General features: G+C 35.8%; 1 protein-coding gene across 1 annotated transcript in view; it reads right to left on the bottom strand.

The window, feature by feature from the left end:
* The window catches only part of ANK2 (ankyrin 2, neuronal), a 514,556-nt gene that overhangs the window by 40,903 nt on the left and 458,766 nt on the right, over positions 1-14,887 (bottom strand). The window contains exons 32-37 of the mRNA XM_006872258.1: positions 14,726-14,822; positions 10,775-11,003; positions 9,450-9,575; positions 5,302-5,424; positions 3,138-3,170; positions 913-934 (exon numbers count right to left, since the gene is read on the bottom strand). Of these exons, the coding sequence (XP_006872320.1) occupies positions 913-934; positions 3,138-3,170; positions 5,302-5,424; positions 9,450-9,575; positions 10,775-11,003; positions 14,726-14,822 (630 nt within the window). The remainder of the gene's footprint in view (positions 1-912; positions 935-3,137; positions 3,171-5,301; positions 5,425-9,449; positions 9,576-10,774; positions 11,004-14,725; positions 14,823-14,887) is intronic.

Genomic DNA, 14,887 nt, shown 5'->3' with positions numbered 1-14,887 from the left:
TCCTTTTTGGAATGTCAATAAATTAGAATAAATCTTAAAATGGTCAAAGGTTAAAAATTAGAAATTTTTTTTGTGTTCTAAATCATGTGGGAAATAAAAACAAGAAACCCATATAATACAACTTGAGTTTCTGTACAAGAAGCCAGACAGTCATTGGAAAGAGGCTGACAAACTATTAACTGAATGTAACAAATCTGAAATAATTCTCAGATAGTTCTCTTAAGGTCTATAAAAACCAGTTCCCTCTTTTCTAGATTGTGTTTGGGATTTGAATCATTAGTCCTATAATAACATACTGTTGTAGTTAGTCATTTCATCCAGAAGGTTTCATTCTTGGCTCCTAAACCTTTTCAGAAAGTTTTCACACATAGTCTGTGTGATGCCTACATCAATCCTGAGGACCTGAGGAAGTCTGTTACACTTTACCACAGTAAGAGAGGTGACCGAGGGCTGGGTAAGGAGTTAGCGTCAGTTGAGAACTATTAAACAGTATCACTTTTTAATTTAGGTGTACCCTACAAAATAATATGCTTTTTACAGAAATCAGTGTAAAAAGTGATACTGTCATGTCAGTGCTTTAAAAAATGAGATGACAACGTTATGCTAACAAATGGACAAAAACGGAAGGGTGAGTTTCTTAAACAAGCAGAACAGCTAGAGCAGGGTTAACAGGGATGTCAAAAAGAAAGTGAATGCTTAGATGAACAATCATTGCATTTTATTGGTAATTAGATATATTTGTAATTTAACTGGCCAAGCTGATTTTATAAAAACATATTAATAATTAATATTGATAATATAAAAAAAATAATCATTATAGTTGTTAGTAATGGCAACTAGCTTGCATCTTAATCCATGCTTCTCTTATTGTAGCCAGCTTTCAAACAAACTCAATTTTATTTAAAGTCTTACTTTTTTCTGATGTCATATCGATCTGAAAGAAAACATAAATGAATTGAAATGGTTACAAAGAGAATCTTATCTCGTAGCCCCTGATGTGCACAGTCAGCTCTGATTCATAATGATATACCTAAACGTGACACTGTAAACTAGAAGTGGGCTAAACAATTTGCTGTAGTTCTTCCTCCTAAGGTCTCCTTGATTTTTATTCTAACTTTTAGGGGAAAAGCATCCAATATCTAGATAATATTGGTAGAAAGTCCTTTCTAATATTATCTCTGGAAAGATATGATCCAGTATATATTTGATATTAACAATAAATATGATATGCTATGAAAAGTTCAGGAAAATCATGATCTGGGTATTAAACAGTAAGTGACTATTTAGATGAGAAAAAGAAGGACAAATAACATGCCAGGATGAAGCACTGTATAGCTTCATTATCATTAATAATGTGCCAGCACACCAAATCCTGAAAAAATATATAAACCAGACCTACTACTCTGAGTGTTTCCTGACAAGATTCAATAGAAAAATAATCAGATCAATGATAAAAAATCATTTGGGAGCACAGCTAAGTGTTTTCATAAATATACTGCTCTTCCAAGTAGGTAGGCAGTTAGCATTTTAACAGCTTTGGTGACACAGTCACATAGTACAGGAAGGAAATTGAGTATTTCAGACAAAGAGGGACTGTACAGTTGAGAGGAAGAATGACTTCAGCCTTGTCATAGTTTATTGAGCATATGACTAAATACAGAAGGCCATGGGTCTCTAAATCCTCTCCTCACACACACTTTGTTCTAACCGCAGGTCGAGATACCAGTAAAAGTGAATTCAGAGGTTTTCTCTGAATTAATAATGCCTTATATTTTAAGCTGGTTAGTGGGTAAAAATATATGTACTATACTTCTCTTAATTTTTTTATATTTTACATGAATCAAAAAAACATTTAAAAAAAGAAGCTAGTATATTTGACAACATTTAAGTACAAGTCTTTGTTTATGTTAGAAGTACAAACTGATTACTACTAGGTAAGTATATGGACATTTCAAATAATTCTTTATTTATTATATAATATTTAGGCATTTCCAGATCTTTATATGGAACATAAAACACATATTTGCTTTAAATATTGAAGCAAGTATAGTTCAAATGACTATTTGTTTAGGGTCACCTCTCTAAGACTTATTTCTTCATCTATGAAGAGGGCAATAATAGCTCCATACGGTTGTAATCAGAGACCGGTGCTGATGAGTTATACAGAGCACTTTAGAAAGATTCTATCTTATACCCAGTGCTCATTATTAGTGTAGTTCTTCTATGCTGTAATGTTATTATAGCTTAATGACAAACTATATGAATTATGGTATTTTTCGGTCTGATTGTTTCTTAAACTTTTTGGTCTTAGGACCCCTTGGTGGTGGTGGTTGTTTTGTACCATTGTATCAGTTTCGACTCATAGAGACCCTTTATAGAGTTTCCAAGGGCAGTTGGTGGGTTTGAACTGCTGACCTTGTGGTTTTCAGTCCGGTGCCTATCCTATGGCACCATAAAGGACTCATTTGTGCTCCTACAAAGTGCTGAGGAATCCAGAGAACTTTGGTTTATATACATAAGATAAATTAAAGCTGAGAAGATCCTAGAACCCAGGAATAGAAGCATATTCAAATTATTAAGCATATTAGTATTTTTAATATTGATTTTATTAATATTATTAGATATATAATATCACATTCAAGTAATATTATTATAGGTAATGTAGCTTCTGGAAAACACCATTTAGTGAAATTTTCTCATTGTTAAAAACTAATATTGAAAAGGCAAATAATATCTTAATACTGCTCCTTGGAAACCATATACAGGGTCGCGATGAGTTGGAACTGACGTGATGGCACTTAACAACAACTATTGTAAAAATTGTTTTGACCTCAACAGGTCCCCAGACCAACCTTTAAGAACTGCGGAGTTAATGGTTTGACCTCCATGACTTGATCTAGAAATATATATTATTGCATAAAGACAAGGACAGCAATTTACAGGGAAACTATTATACTCTGAAGTCAGTGGTCCACAGATAAGAAAACAGAGGCTCAGAGAGGTTACGTAAAGTTGTGACCCTTTAATTGCTAAGAACAATTGGGTAATCCTGCTAAGAATACAGGTGAAATCTGTGTTTTTATTAGTGGCTACAGCTGTGACACAGCCATTAACAAGTGGCACTTTGGTAAAATTACCTCTTCTTCCTGTTCTTGATCTGACTCTGACTCCTTGCCGCCCCAAGATGCCATGCAAGATGGAAAAAAGAGAGCCAGAATAGTGGAGAATATTTATAAGAAAAGAGTAAACAATGCCAACAAATGTCAACAGGCAAGCATATATATATGTAAAATTAGCGTTTTCTTGTTTGTTTTTTCATATTAACAGCTTGAAAGGCAGAGCCATTAAAGAGGATTGATATAAATGAAAAAGACTGTAGATTCAAGATATAAGAACAAAAATCGTATACTAATTCCAGATACAAGGTCACCAGGAGCCCCAACATTTGACATTTAATTAATTGGATGGCACGTATACACTTGTACAATAGAAACGGTGATGATGACATCCCACTCATTGTAGATTTGACTGAAAATGTTAAGAGGTACAAGTAAGCATATAGTAAAACCATGTTCAATATATGGGCAATAATTAGGAGCTTTACGGCAATGTTGATGCTGTTATTGTTACTTGCTGTTGAGATGACACAACTCATGGTGACCCCATGTGTGCAAAGCAGAACTGCTCTACAGGATTTTCAAGGCTGTCACCGTTCGGAAGCAGACTTCCAGGCCTGTCTTCCAAGGTGCCTGTGGGGGGGTTAGAACCACCAGCCTTTCAGCTTATAGTGCTTGACTGATTGTGCCACCTAGGGACTCCTTTCTATTTTAGTAAAGAGTACTTACTGAATCTTAAAACAGATCTGAAGCATATAATGTTCAGCATTTTTCTGTATTCTTTTTTTGTTTTGTGTTTTTTAGTTACTAAAAGGAAAACTGTCAGAGCTTTGTCTGTGTGTGATACGCCTTGACTTGCAAATTAACTATATTGATAAATAAAGTCATTGCTTCCTTTTATAACATACTGAAAACTCACTGAGGTCAGAGACCAAGCTATTCATCTTTATATACTACTCAGGTGTCCTGCTCACAGCAAAGCATGTTTGTTTGTGGGTCTTATTTTATATTCTCATATATTATATGACTCACAATTGAACCGCTCTATAAACTTCAAAGTATTTTCTGAACCATCAGAGTAAAGCTGGATTCTCTTGTTTGGGTAGATGTATCTATTACTGCCTTCTAATTCTTGGAATAACACATGTATTTATACTCAGATAATATGTCCTTTCATTTTTACCATTCAGTAAGAATTTGCAATGTCAAGCATGATGTAACGAACTTTTCTCCAAATCATTGACCACTATCTACCAATACAATTAATGAAGCAAAATAGGCAATTTTATAAGAAGAATAGGAAGGTCGTTGTTTTGTGGGATCAGGATTTAGGGATTTAAATATAACCTTACTTCCCCTCTCCAGCTCTTACCTGTCACCACACATGAGCCCCCTCAGCTAACTCCAATGCACATACTACAACATGATGCAACCTATAGGTAGCCATGGGGGAATCTTCTATTAAAAAGGGATATTGGTTTTTAAAAAATAGTACTAATAAGGTTATAAACAATGTTTATTTAATTCAGTTTTCCTCCTTGATTTGCTCACCATACTCAAGGAATTCTATAGCTGAGAAGGATTTGGACAGAAACATTTATAAGTATACTTTGCAGCAAAAGTGAATGAATTTGTCCTCAAAAAGCAATGTTTAAAATCTAGTCCTTGTAAAATGAAAACATTTTTGTATACTAAACATGTTAAAATTTTTGAAAAATTAATTTTATATTCTTAAAATATTGTAGGTTATAACATGAACAGGTCATTATTTTAGCAAAATAAAATATCATGAGATTACTTAGAATTAATTCAACAATACATAATCTATCTGTATTATCTGTGAATCAGAAGGAAGTAGAAGCAAATGGACTAAGAGCATATCGGTAGGGTCAAACAAACAGCAAATAATGATAAAGAAAAAAAAAAGGCAATTCTTCTATATTAAATAACTGTGGAAAACCTTAAAATTTATACCCAGTTTTTCCTCTCCCATGTATTTATAGAAATTTGCATATAATGGAAATATTATCCTATTGTCCTATCTTCAGTTGAAGTCATGAATTTCATTATAAATAAAAAAATTGGTATGTGAGGTCCCATTTAGTGTCTTTGCTTTATTTTTAAGAAGCTCACGAAAATAAAATCCTACACAGCCTGAACTGCAGTACAGCAGACTTTACAATACCTTCATATAAATTGGTAGAGTGATGTTTAAGTTGCAAATAGCTTGATGCACCAGACCTCTTGTGGATTTTGGCTCCTTCATAAATGACAGTCGTCCACAAGGTTCCTGAGTTGTATCACGTACCTTGAACAAGAAAGATAAGACATATTCACCAGTTATCTGACACATGTTAGGTGCTATTCAATCAGTTCCGACTCACAGAGACCCTCTGCACAACAGAATAAAGCACTGCTCTGTCTTACACCATCCTCACAATTGTGGTTACACTTGAGCCTATTGGTGCTGTGCCAACCCATCTTGTTGGATGTCTTCCCTTTTTTTGCTGACTCTCCACTTTAGCTAGTAATGTCCTTCTCTCCAGGGACTGGTGACTCCTAATTATATGTCCGAAGTAAAAGAGACAAAGTCTCACAATCCTGGCTTCAAGGAGCATTCTGGCTGTACTTTTTCCAACATAGATTTGTTAGTTCTTCTGGCAGTCCATGGCACTTTTCACATTCTACAACACCAAAACTCAAATGCATCAATTCTTCTATGGTCTTCCTTAATTACTGTCCAACTTTGACTACTGAAAATAACATGGCTTGGGTCAACTTTGCCTATTGAAAATTACAGTTAGTCCTCAGACTGTCATTTTTGCTCTTGAACACTTTAAAGAGGTCTCGTGCAGCAGATTTGCCTAATGCGCCATATCTTTTGATTTCTTGAGTGCTGCTTCAATGATTGTTGAAAGTAGATACAAGCAAAATGAAGTCTTTGAAAACTTCAATCTCTATTTATCATGATGTTATTTATTGGCCCAGTGGTAAGAGTTTTTGTTCGCTTTACATTGAGGTACAACCCATACTGAAGGTTGTGGTCTTGATCTTCATCAGGGAGTATTTTAAGTTTTCTTCACTTTTAGCAAGCAAGTTTGTATCATTTGCATATGTTGTTGTCAGGTGCCATCGAGTTGGAACCGACTCATAGCGACCCCATGCACAGCAGAACAAAACAATGTCCGATCCTGGGCCAACTTCACTATCGCCGCCACACTTGACGCCATCAATGATGTCACCTGGCTGATCCATCTCGTTGGGGGTCTTCCTCTTTTTCTCTGACCCTCCACCTTACCCAGCATGACATCCTTCTCCAGCAACTGTTCTCTCCGGACAATGTGTCCAAAGTATGAGAGATGAAGCCTAGCCATCCTGGCCTCCAAGGAGCACTCTGGTTGCACTTCTTCCAAAACAGATCTATTGGTTCTTTTGGCAGTCCATGACACTTTCAGTATTCTCCTCCAACACCACAACTCAAAGGCATCAATTCTTCTACGATCTTCCTTATTCACTGTCCAGCTTTCGCATCCATATGAGGTTATTGAAAATACCACGGCTTGGGTCAGGCGCACCTTAGTCCTCAAGCTGACATCTCTGCTCTTCAATACTTTAAAAAGTTCCTGTGCAGCAGATTTGCCCGATGCAATACATCGTCTGATCTCTTGACTGCTGCTTCCGCGAGTGTTGATAGTTGATCCAAGAAGAATGAAGTCCTTGACAACCTCAATCTCTTCTCCATTGATAAGAATGCTGTTTATTGGTCCAGTGGTGAGGATTTTTGTTTTCTTTACATTGAGTTGTAATCCATACGTAAGGCTGTGCTCTTTGATCTTCATCAGTAAATATTTTAAGTCCTCTTCACTTTCAGCAAGCAAGGTTGTATCATTGCATATAACAGGCTATTAATGAGTCTTCCTCCAAACCTGATGCTATATTCTTCTTTTTATAATCCAGTGTCTCAGATTATTTGCTCAGCATACAGACTGAATAAGCAGTGAAAGAATGCAACCCTGGTATAGTCCTCTCCTGATTTTAAATGACTTAGTATGCCCTTGATCTGTTCAAATGACTCCCTCTTGGTCTAAGTACAGGTTCCTAATGAGCACAATTAAGTGTTCTGGAGTACCCATTCTTCACAATGTTATCCAGAGTTTGTCATGATCCACACAGTCAAAAGCCTTTGCATAGTCAATAAAGCACAAGTAAACATCTCTCTGGTATTCTGTTTACAGCCAATATCCTTCATTCCACATCCTCATCTAAATCTGGATGGAACCTCTGTTGTTGTTGTTGTTGTTATGTGCCATGGAGTCAATTCCGACTCATAGTGACCCTGGGTTTCCGAGGCTGTAAACCTTTATGGGAGCAGAACGCCTCATCTTTCTCCTGCGGAACAGCGGGTAGTTTCGAACTGCTGACCTTGTGGTCCACAGCCCAATTCGTAACCACTACACTAGTTCCTTGTAAATATACTGTCGCATTAGTTTTTTAATTATCTTCAGCTAAATTTTACTTACAAGTGACATTAATAATATTGTTTGATGCTTTCTGCATTCCATTTTGTCACCTTTCATTGGAATGGGAACAAATGTGGATGTCTTACAATTAGTTGGCCAGGTAGCTGTCTTCTCAATTTCTTGGCATACATTAGTGAATGCTTCCAGTGTTGCATCATTTTGTTGAAAGATTTCAATCTGTGTCCCACCAATTTCTGGTGCCTTGTTCTTTGCCAATGCCTTCAATGTATCTTGGACTTCTTCCTTAAGTATCACTGGTTCTTGATCATATGCTATCTCTTGAAATGGTTGAACACAGACCTTCCATCTTCTTTTGATGCTTTTTGCATCATTCAATATTTTAATCATTTGTTGTTGTTAAGGGCCATCGAGTTGATTCTGACCCATAGTGACCCTGTATAGGGTTTTCAAGGAGCAGTTGGTGGGCTTGAACCACTGAACTTGCAGTTCAAATGACTTTGCAGTTTGACGAATTAGCCCACAGTGCCATACCAGGGCTCCATTTTACCCATAGAATCCTTCAATATTGCAAGTCAAGGCTTGAATTTACCGTCAGTTCTTTCAGCTTAAGAAATGCTAAGCATGTTCTTCCCTTTTGGTTTTCTAACTCCAGGTCTCCACACATTTCATTATAATACTTGACTTTGTCTCACACTACTTATTTGACGCATCCTGCCTATATTTGTGTGGAGCTGTGGGCTAATGCATCAAACTGCAACGTCATTTGAACTGCAAGGTCAGTGGTTCAAGTTCACCAGCTGCTCCTTGGAAACCCTATACACAGTTGCTATGGGTCAGAATTGACTCGACAGCACTTAACAAGAACAACAACAACCTTTATTAATGAGATGATGTTCAAATTAGGCAAAATAAAATCCATTTGCTAATGTTAAGTAAGGATTCCTTTTGTTTCTCTGTTATCACCATTTAAAATGACTTTTGCAAATCAACATCAAATATAAGCTTAATTATACAGGTATTTGCATTAAATGGGTGCATTACCCCAATAGTTAGTGTTTAATGTGGCATCCTGTTAAAATGTATCTTCAGGTGAAATAATCTAACTGGAAGGGGCAAATTGAAATACTCAACAGAGACCTGTCAAGACTTAATAAAAAGAGATTCTCAAACACATGCCTGGACAAACTTATACAAGAATCCTGCTGTTGTTTTTTTCCCCCTGAACAAATTGTTGTTGTTGTTAGGTGCCATTGAGTCGGTACCAACTCACAGCGACCTTATGCACAGCAGAACGAAACACTGCCCGATCCTGGGCCAACCTCACTATTGTTGCCATGCTTGAGCCCATTGATTGGTTATAAAGAATTACTGAAACTCTGTTAAAAAACAGCAACTAACCTAAATTCCTTGTTTTGACAAGAATTAAAGAAAATTATGTACTCACAGCCACAAAAGGGATGCAATATATGATTCTCAAGTATGAGGAAGCTTAAAATTTTTTACCAAAAAAATTCCATTATCTTTCAATTTCATTTTCCACAAATATTTTGAAGCCCCCTTGTATATTAAAACTGTAAATCACAATGGTAATCATTTCACCCAGTTAAGTTCTTATGAAGCATACTAATCCAAAACCAAGCCCACTGCTATCAAGTGGATTCTAACTTGTAGCAACCTAGACTTTAAATCTGTATGTGAGAAGACACTCTCATCTTCCTCCTATGGAGCAACTGAAGGGTTTGAACCACTAACCTTATGGTACTTTTATTTCAATCCTTAGTTCACAGATTCAGGAAATCACAGGCAAGTCAAGACTATGAAAAAGCATTATAAAACTCCATGTATATATTACCTTGACAAAGAGAGGAAGTCTGTTTTCTTTAAAGGCAAAAAAACTGAATATATGATGTTGGCCACTCTTGGTTAATGGTACCAGGTTGCCAAAACAGTCAACATAGATGGGCTTTCCTTCTAATACCTGAGTGAAAAATGAATACAGAGTACAATAGATGCAATTATAAATTATTTAAACAAATAAGTAGTATAGGTATTACTGTTGTTAAGTGTCATGGAGCGGGTTCTGACACACAGTGACCCTGTATAAGGTTCCCACGGAGCAGCTGGTGGGATTGAACTGCAAACCCTGTGGTTAGCAGTCAGTGCTTATCTTACAGCAAAACACCAGGATTCCAGAGATACTACTAGGAATTTCTAAATTTTTGAAATGTACATGTGATAATCCTTAAATCACACACTGACATTTTATCATATGTGAGACAAAGCATTTATCAATACTCCATCTTATTTGAAATAAGAATCATCAGATATATGTTGTTGCTGTTAAGTGCCATAAAGTCTGTTCCGACTCATCATGATCCTGTTCAGGGTTTCTGAGAAGTGACTGGGAGGTGTGGACAGCAACCAGTGCTTTCCTACAGAGCCACACCAGAAGCCAAATATATGGAGGCATTTAATGTTCTTATTTCTAATAATATCATTTTGGATATTATCCCACAAAGGTGATTATATATATATATATATCCTTAATGGACAACTTTTAACATCATAATGAGTCAGATTACTTGACTCCAAAGGCCTATATAAATAGAACACTTTGAGATAAGAAAAGGTAATGTAGGAAAGCCCTGCACATCATGATTCTACATTTAATCACAAAACATTCATCCTGGACCATTTTCTTTACCCTTAAAAAATAAGAACAATGAGCAAATATAAACCAAAATTGCTATCATCACTTACATACTTTGAGTTTAACAATAATTCATAATTTCTTCCAAAATAATCTTTTAAAAAATGGTTTTACCACCTCACATATACTGAGACTATCCCTATAGGATCAATTCAAACTGGTTAAAAATGGTTGATTTGGAACATTCTAATTGATAAAGATGTACACTTCTCTCTCGCTCTCTCTTTTTTTTTTTAATTTTTATTGTGAATTGAGTGAAGGTTTAAAGAACAGATTATCGTTTCCACATTCAACAAATCATACACTTCATGTCATTACAATGATTACAATCCACTTCATGTACTATCAGTTAATAGAATCTCTCATTTTTAAAATAACTCTATCAAACTCTACTTTTAATATAACAAGTTAATAAAGGTATAAACAACATGTAAGCATAAATGTGTTTTGCTTTGAAAATACAGTACCTCCACATCCCTGCTTCTGGCCACCTCAGCAAAGTTTTCTTGCTGTTCAAGGGTCTTATCCACTTTATCATCAGTCATGCAGAAACATCTCAACCTAGCTTCAATGGGGTCATGTGATTTGGCAAACACTACAAATTTGGCCATATAGGGCACACAGATAATCTCTCTATACACTTGTGATGCAAAGGTAACGGATTCCTGGATCTGTCGACAATCTATCAACCAGAACCTATAAAATAAAAGAAAGTCAGTGGTCGAAATTTTAAAGTATTCAATCCCAGGTGTTTTTTTTTTTTTAAAAAAAAAAAAAACACAAAACAAATCAGTTTCATCATCAGAGTCTTTGTGGAAAAAAAAAAAGGAGGGGAGAGAAAAGGAAGTAATATGAAAAAGGAAAAGGGATAAAATAAGAAAGTCAGGGAGGAGAAGAAAGATAGGAGGCTAGAAGAGAAGTAAAGGAGTGAGGGGAATAGAGAAAGATTTGCCAGCTTTTTAAGATCAACTATTGAATATTATACATATAGTTTTCTTTATTAGAAACTTCCAAGTAGTCAATCTTGTTAAATCTTACAGATGCATTTAATTGTTAAGAATAACTATCAGACATGATAAAAAGTATTTCACTATCAATCTCTATTTTCATTGACTTCCCCTCCTATTTTTTTGTTTAATTTCAACAAACTTAATTAGATTTTCCTAATCTTGTTATTCATTACTGAGGAACTTGCCAGTGTACAAGTTGAAAAACATAGTCAATAAAATATGCTTCTGTTTCAGATCCGATAAGCATCATTGAATACAATTCATAGAAGAAATTACTAGCTCCGTGATTAATTTATGATTTGTAGTCTCAGCAAAATCTGTCACATTGTTAGGCAACTTTTTTCTCATGTATCCTTTATTCAATGCAGTAGTGCTGCTAAACTTTTACAACAATCACAAGTCCATCTTTAACTCAGGCCCTAAGAAGAATAACTTTGCTGTCGACATGGAGACCATAAAATGGAATATTTTCAACTTGCTTGAAGGTACTTCGAAAAGTTCTTGGAAAACTTTCCGTATCTTTCAATTCCATTTTCCCAAGAACTTTGAAGCTTCCTAATCTATAATACTTCTAAAGGTTGATTCCATCTCTTCTTGTTTTGGAAACCCTTTATCAGTACTTTCTCTCCTTCCCCTGCCTCATTTCCCATAGTCTTTAAATAGTCCTCAAGTTTTCCTAATCTCTCATCTTCTTTTTCCTTCAAATTCCTGATCTTTCCATCATCCTTTTAACATGAAAAATCCAACACTCACTGCTTCCAATTTTTTTTCATCTTGTATTTATTTCTCAAGTCTGGTATAAGTCACTTCCATTGTACTTAAATTATTCTCCCAGACTACACCAAGGATGTCCTATTTGTCAAGTCAAATGGCCTCTTGGAAGTTTTTAGTCTAGTTAGCCTCTACAATATTTGATGTTTAACTAATGTCCATATTGAAAATCTCTAGTCCACAACACTATTTTCTCCCACTCTCCTCTTTTCTGTCTCACAGATTATTTCAATCTTGATTTCTCGTTTTCTACTTTCCTTTCAGATGCTAGCATTGAGAATTCCTCTTCTCATTAAAGTTTTTTTTTTCTTTTTTTATGAAAAAAAAAATCTCCTTTTTATCCATATTTTACCTATATATTCTGTTGACTGTTAAATCCATAACTACATATGATCTCATAAGCCAGGTAAATCCAATTTTGTGCTGGTAAATGTTTCACAATTGGTTCTCCAGAGAAGAAGCCATATTTCAGTGGCATTTGTTAATTTCCATAGTATAAATGCTTTCATCATGGCTGATGTTGCGTAAAGATAAATATAATCACCTTTCATGAGCATGTGTGAACTAACTTCAGTACACCATTATCAGCAGTTTTATTAGCTGGCACTAATTGGTTGAGCCATAGGAAAACCAATTCACACTCAACAATTCAGCAATGAAGGCTACTTTCCCTGTTGCTCAACTACCCACTTTCCTCCCAAATTGGATCCACTTTATGTATTCCTTAGTAAAGTATATAGCTTCATGATCCTTCCATGGCTTAAAATTTCAACTAGAACTCTTCTCTTACACATATCTATTTGTTCGTAAAATGCTGCTAAAATATGCTTCTAAATTTTCTAATAAAACCAGATCCTTAACTTTCCATCCCATTGTCATGGCCATAGATTAGGATCACATCTCCCTTCACAATATCAGTACTTTATTATTGTTGTTGTTAAGTGCCATCGAGTCAGTTCCAACTCATGGTGACCCTAATCTCTCATCGGAAAGCTTTATAGGGTTTCCAAAGAGCAGTTGGTGGGTTTGGACTGCCAATCTTGTGGTTCACAGTCTGGTGCTGATCCTACAGTGCCACACCAAGAGTCCTATTTATTATTACTTACAAATTAGGCTATACACTCTACGAGTTCAGACACTGACCTATGTTCCTGATTGCACCCTCTGTATATAATTCCTGGTTCATGGCAGAAACTCAGTAAAATATTACCTTCTTTCTATTGGTTCATTTATTTATATTTTTCAATTGTCTGAGGAAGTTACATTGCTATTACAATAACATGACAACTCCTCACATCTTGATCTAATTTACAAGGACTTCCATAGATACTGCTGTCAAAGGCTAGTTCAGCATTCTGAATTTTAGACTACATGGAGCATTCCTGCTGTCCCTCAATACACCTTTTACATGTGATCTCTGCATCTCTGTTCATGAAACTCTCTTCCCCACTTTAAATTTTCTACTGGGTTCCCACATATTTTTCAAGAGTCACCTCTTTGCTGAACTCCTCCAATGTGACCACACATCTGTGACTTTTTTAGTGTCCCCTTTCTGTTGCATTATGCAGGGAAGTACAGAATCACAGACTAAATGGCTGAGCCTTTTGGTGGGGGGGGAATGAACTACAAACACCTGCAGCCACACCCAGCTATTGTTGTACATTATTTAACTAATCATGCATTTTTATCATTTCTCCAAGTAGGAATTTAAGCTTTCATCATTGTTAATGAACTTTTGTTTTCTCATTTGCAAAATGAGCAAAATGTATCCTGTCCTACTTAAGTCATAAAGTTATAGTTATCAAGTCAAATAATATTGAAATGCTTAGCAATCAATTAAAAAACAAACAAATGGGAGATAGTATTAATAAATTAAGTTGCTGCTTGCATTTGAAATAAAACAACACAGTTTCAACTTCCTAAACATGTATAGTACATACATGGGTAATTTCAATTATGACCTATTACTCAAATGTATTAGGATGCCTAAGAACCACTGAAGTCTCCAAACCAGTTAAGCAATTCATGGTGGTGAAGGTGGTATGCCGTGGAGTCAGTTCTGACTCATAGTAACCCTACATAGGGTTTCCGAGGCTGTAAATCTTTATGGGAGCAGAAAGCCTTATTTTTCTCTGGTGGAACAGCTGGTAGTTTTGAACTGCTGACCTTGAAGTTAGCAGCCCGACTCATAACCACTATGCTACCAGAGCTCCTTAAGCAATTCATGGTAGACTTTGTTTTCTGTTATCACTCTACTGAAAAAAGTAGTCCAGGTCATTTCGTTTAGAGCAGGAAATGCATCAGGCATAAGACCTGGAGGACTGGAAAAACCAGTGGGTGGCTGCTAGTGCCAGAGGTAAAGTCATGAAGGCAAAGCGCACACACACACTACTCACTTATTTTCTTTAAAAGATACCAAATTGATTGCACTTTGGTATTGTATCGTTGTTATTATATTTGTCAGAAAAACTAATTTAAAATACGAAACAAATCCAGACCACACTTAAAATCAAACTCAAAACTCACTTTTAAAGACGTTAAGAAAAAATAAAACAACAAATAAGACAGTTTTTGTGTTGGGGGGGTTGGGGGGTGAGAGACAGGGGGAGCGGGCTCTTTCATGCTGTATTACCATACCTGGCAGACACGTTGGTTGTAAAGGAAACACACTCATTGATAAATGTTAATGGCGTAGTTCCTGTAATATCTTCCCACTGAGCAGGGGTGGTTCCACCTGAAAAAATACAATTGTTGAAAAAAATCAGGCAAATCTCCAGAATCTGGAATGTAAAATAATGC

The sequence above is a fragment of the Chrysochloris asiatica genome, unplaced genomic scaffold (assembly GCF_000296735.1).
Source record: "Chrysochloris asiatica unplaced genomic scaffold, ChrAsi1.0 scaffold00188, whole genome shotgun sequence".
Taxonomy (NCBI): domain Eukaryota; kingdom Metazoa; phylum Chordata; class Mammalia; order Afrosoricida; family Chrysochloridae; genus Chrysochloris; species Chrysochloris asiatica.
This window is presented reverse-complemented; position numbering and strand designations above follow the sequence as displayed.